At 32.6% G+C, this 5,182-nt stretch overlaps 2 protein-coding genes across 2 annotated transcripts; both read right to left on the minus strand.

Annotated features, from left to right (window-relative positions):
• Nucleotides 1–222: 222 nt before the first annotated feature.
• LOC116335664 (olfactory receptor 52D1-like) lies at nt 223–2,953 on the minus strand. The gene has a single exon (XM_039622493.1). The coding sequence runs from the start codon at nt 1,317–1,319 to the stop codon at nt 384–386; it is 936 nt and encodes a 311-aa protein (XP_039478427.1). The 5' UTR covers nt 1,320–2,953; the 3' UTR covers nt 223–383.
• A 331-nt stretch (nt 2,954–3,284) lies between these two features.
• On the minus strand, nt 3,285–4,890 carry LOC116335666 (olfactory receptor 52D1-like). Its single transcript, XM_031759427.2, has one exon. It carries the CDS (start codon nt 4,346–4,348, stop codon nt 3,413–3,415), a length of 936 nt encoding a protein of 311 aa, XP_031615287.2. The 5' UTR covers nt 4,349–4,890; the 3' UTR covers nt 3,285–3,412.
• Between the last annotated feature and the right edge of the window lie 292 nt (nt 4,891–5,182).

The following is a 5,182-nucleotide window of genomic DNA, read 5'->3' on the forward strand; positions in this document are numbered from 1 at the left end:
AATACAGATATTTAAATGGAAAAAAGATAATTGATAACATATAATGTATATGAAAGTATAAAAGTTCATATTCTATGAAAATAAATAGTTTATCTGATTTTTGTGAAAACAGTCACACAACGACAAAAAAGTGTAATTGGAAGTTTCCATTTACTTTTTATGCAAAAGAATATAATGACAAGCAATAAGTAAAAAATAAAGTAATAACCTACATTCTTTTAAAAAAAAGCATTACAATATCTGTCATCAGAAAACTTAATCAGCAATTTTTTAAAAGACTCAACAGAGTGACTGAATTAATGTCAGACAGCAGGATAAATAAGGGAAAATAAAACATTTAAAATGTTTCAGCATGCTACATCAGATTCTTTTGAAAGAGTGCATTAAGATGAAAACATCCTATTCTTTAAAAAGTTCAACACCTTTTCTCGAATTTCCTTTGTTTTCAAACCATAGATGATTGGATTCAGTGTTGGGGGAAAAATTAAAGTTGACAAACCCATAAATCTTCTGAAATGGGGTGAAACATTACTTAGTCTATATGATATGATAGTGAAAAGACCAAGACACTCCAACAAGAGAAAAACAATCAGATGTGTAGCACATGTCTGCAGAGCTTTGGCTTTTGTATCTGATCGTTTAGATCTAAAGCATGCTATGAGGATCCGGAGATATGTATACAAAACAATTCCATTAGCCACTAATTCTGAAAACGCACTTATCAAAATCCCATAGATATTGTTAATAGTTGTGTCAGCACAGACCAAAGTCAGCAGAGATGGATTATCACAGTAAATGTGAGTCATTTCAGATCGACAACGAGGCAAACGCAAAAGTAAGAAAAAAAGCACAGCAATTAAAACTAAACAACTCATCCATACAATGGTGATTATTCTCATGATATGGGCATTAGTCATCACAGTACTGTACTGCAGTGGGTAACATATGGCAATGTATCTATCATATGCCATTGCACTCAGATTGAACACAGTGCCTGCTGCATATATATGGATAAAGAAAGCTTGAGCAACACAAGCTGAGTATTGCATTATCCCACTGTTTCTCAGTATTTCTTTGATGAGCTGTGGAAAGAGAGCCGATGAACCTATAAGGTCATTAATAGGAAGATTTAGCAGAATTAGGTACATTGGCTGATGCAGAGATTTATTCAGCACAATGGTGAGGATCAGAGTAAGGTTGCAAAATAGTATGATCATGTAATTCAGAGTTGCAAATAGAAATGCAGGAAAAACACTCTCAGAAGAGAGATTAAAGACATTAATCTGTAAAAAAGAGGATGTGTTATATTGGTTGTTCATTTCTTAGCTTTTGCTCCTTATAAAACTGAGAAACCAATCATCGCTTCATGGTTTATTAGGGAGAAAATATTTATGCATTTCAATTTAGCAATCACACCAATGAACATAATAACCAAAAAATCATAAAAAGAGGAAAAAACATTGAATGTTATGATTACATTTTATTCATAAACTGTAACCATGATAACTTCATGCTGGATAACTGAGTCCATGTACACTACGGTTAAGCATTACACATTGTATATATTATGCATTTATGATAACATCTTATAATATTTTTGCCTGTAGTCTGGAATTCAAATACTCAAAGGCAACATAGCAAAAAAGCATTCATGTACTTCAATGCACAGTAAACCTTGTATCTAAACCACATACACACAAAGCCGTCATCTTTATCAACTTATGTTATGGCTGCCTGTGACTACCCGATAAAACATTCAAGGCTTTATAGGTGTGATTTTGAACAGCAGGCAGGTCTCTGGAGTATTGGGTGTTATCTTAAAGCTCATCTTTAGATTGTTATACTTGTGACTTAAGCACTGCCTCACAGGGGTTTGTGAAGAATCAAAAATGTATTATCATCTCACTAAGGACATGCACAAACGTGCAAGTGGAAATCAGACATAATGCCCTAATTGAACATTGCAAAAAACAGTATGTGCTCTGTGTTATGACGTTTATGCTTGGAACACTAACATCATCCATTCTTGGCAGGAAACAGTGGTAAAGATCTTTTATGTACAACACCACCCCATTTTTTTCCTTCTCTCTTTAGACATAAGCTTGACCCAAATGCTCACAGAAATGTTGGAATATTTTTAATATAGAGATAATGGAGTGGATAGGACTTGATAACAGTCTGTATGGACATTATAGGGTCAGCAATGGCAACTTCAGTAATATTCCCAGTTGCCCATTTAATTGCAGTACTTGTAAACCTGTCAAAAACAAAATAAATAAATAATTAATTTTATCCACTTGAGTCCCCAATGTTAAATTGTTGAAGGTATTTCAGCCCCAAAAGATGAACTTTTACCATTTCATTTTTTTCCAGGGGACCAATGACCACACAGAAACTTGGGGATGAATGGTGATAAATCTGGTAATTATTTATGAGTATTATGTTGTCATCCTATTATCCAGAAAAATATCCAATTACATCAAATAGCCTGATATATATAGCCCAGTATCACACAGAAGACAGGAGGTCATTTGATCCTGTTTTTTTTGTTTTTTTTGTTTTTTTGTTTTTTTTGTTTTTTAATTTGTTTTGGGTTTTTTTTTTTTTTTTTTAACCAGTGTGCATTAGTAAAATATCTCTCTCATAAAATATTCTAGTGAAAATGATTACAATGGGAAAAAAATCTGCAATAAGAATGGTATTAGGCTGTCGAGAGGAGATATAGTACACCAGAATAAAGATTTATGATATATAAACTAAAGTCATAGTGGGTTATTAAAATTACTCACATTCTACTTGATGTTCATTCATCTAAACTGCAGATTTAAAGGAGAAGAGAAATGTAGTAAGGAGCCTATATTAAGATGTTATTGACAGATATATGTTTAAATCAGTTTGAGTTATGTAGCACACTTCACATAAACAATGTACTGAATACAAATAGACATTAAAATGAAATGATGGAATGATATATTTAAATTATTGTATTATTATTATTAGTAGTAGTAGTAGTAGTTATAATAATAGTAATAATACAGATATTTAAATGGAAAAAAGATAATTGATAACATATAATGTATATGAAAGTATAAAAGTTCATATTCTATGAAAATAAATTGTTTATTTGATTTTTGTGAAAACAGTCACACAACGACAAAAAAGTGTAATTGGCAGTTTCCATTTACTTTTTATGCAAAAGAATATAATGACAAGCAATAAGTAAAAAATAAAGTAATAACCTACATTCTTTTAAAAAAAGCATTACAATATCTGTCATCAGAAAACTTAATCAGCATTTTTTAAAAGACTCAACAGAGTGACTGAATTAATGTCAGACAGCAGGATAAATAAGGGAAAATAAAACATTTAAAATGTTTCAGCATGCTACATCAGATTCTTTTGAAAGAGTGCATTAAGATGAAAACATTCTATTCTTTAAAAAGTTCAACACCTTTTCTCGAATTTCCTTTGTTTTCAAACCATAGATGATTGGATTCAGTGTTGGGGGGAAAATTAAAGTTGACAAACCCATAAATCTTCTGAAATGGGGTGAAACATTACTTAGTCTATATGATATGATAGTGAAAAGACCAAGACACTCCAACAAGAGAAAAACAATCAGATGTGTAGCACATGTCTGCAGAGCTTTGGCTTTTGTATCTGATCGTTTAGATCTAAAGCATGCTATGAGGATCCGGAGATATGTATACAAAACAATTCCATTAGCCACCAATTGTGAAAACGCACTTATCAAAAGGCCATAGATATTGTTAATAGTTGTGTCAGCACAGACCAAAGTCAACAGAGATGCATTATCACAATAGGGGTTTGTCATTTCAGATCGACAACGAGGCAAACGCAAAAGTAAGAAAAAAAGCACAGCAATTAAAACTAAACAACTCATCCATACAATGGTGATTATTCTCATGATATGGGCATTAGTCATCACAGTACTGTACTGCAGTGGGTAACATATGGCAATGTATCTATCATATGCCATTGCACTCAGATTGAACACAGTGCCTGCTGCATATATATGGATAAAGAAAGCTTGAGCAACACAAGCTGAGTATTGCATTATCCCACTGTTTCTCAGTATTTCTTTGATGAGCTGTGGAAAGAGAGCTGATGAACCTATAAGGTCATTAATAGGAAGATTCAGCAGAATTAGGTACATTGGCTGATGCAGAGATCTATTCAGTACAATGGTGAGGATCAGAGTAAGGTTGCAAAATAGTATGATCATGTAACTCAGAGTTGCAAATAGAAATGCAGGAATAACACTCTCAGAAGAGAGATTAAAGCCTTTCATCTGTAAAAAAGAGGATGTGTTATATTGGTTGTACATTTTGTAGCTTTTTCACACTATAAAATTGAGAAGTCAATCATCGCTTATTTGCTAATGAGCAAGACAATATTTACGTACCTCAAAGGACATAATAGAAAATATATAAAAAGAAGACATAGCATTAAATGTTACATTTCAGTTATAATCAACAAACTCTAACCTCCTTCTCCAAAGAACTCCATATAAATTTCACGTCATATAATTTGCACTCAGAAAAACAACTTAGAATGTTTTGACCTTAAATTAAAATGAAAACACATAGAACACATATATATAGCAGTCAATCGCTTCAAAGGAGAAAAAACATTGTACATATGCACAACATTGTACATACGCACAAAGCACTCATCTTTAACCAGTTATGTCAGTGCTGGCCATGAAAACCTAGTAAAAGATTCATGGGGATTAAAGGCTTTATAGACATGACTCTGAACAGCAGGCAGCTCTCTGGAGTATTAGGTGTTATCTTAAAGCTCATCTTTAGATTCACATGGTCTTAACCACTGCCTCACAAGGGAGTTATCAAGGATAAATCCCTTGTACACAAATGTGAACAACACATCAACACCTCAGCTGTCATCATTTTATCAGTTTTTCAAGATTATCTGTAAGCACATAGAAACTGGGTAGAAACAATGATAAATCTCCTGATTATTATTCAATATAATCATTCTATTACAAAAAAATAAATCTTTTGATTCTGTGTTTATTGGGGATGGGGGAACCTTTTTTTAATTTAAAGTGGACCAGTGTGTGTTCGTAAAATGAAATGCCTCAATGAAAGAGGTAGTTTTAAAAAAACAGCAAAGAGAGGAGGAGTCACTGCTCCTACAT

This window comes from Oreochromis aureus, linkage group 14, assembly GCF_013358895.1.
Source record: "Oreochromis aureus strain Israel breed Guangdong linkage group 14, ZZ_aureus, whole genome shotgun sequence".
In the NCBI taxonomy this organism is placed as follows: domain Eukaryota; kingdom Metazoa; phylum Chordata; class Actinopteri; order Cichliformes; family Cichlidae; genus Oreochromis; species Oreochromis aureus.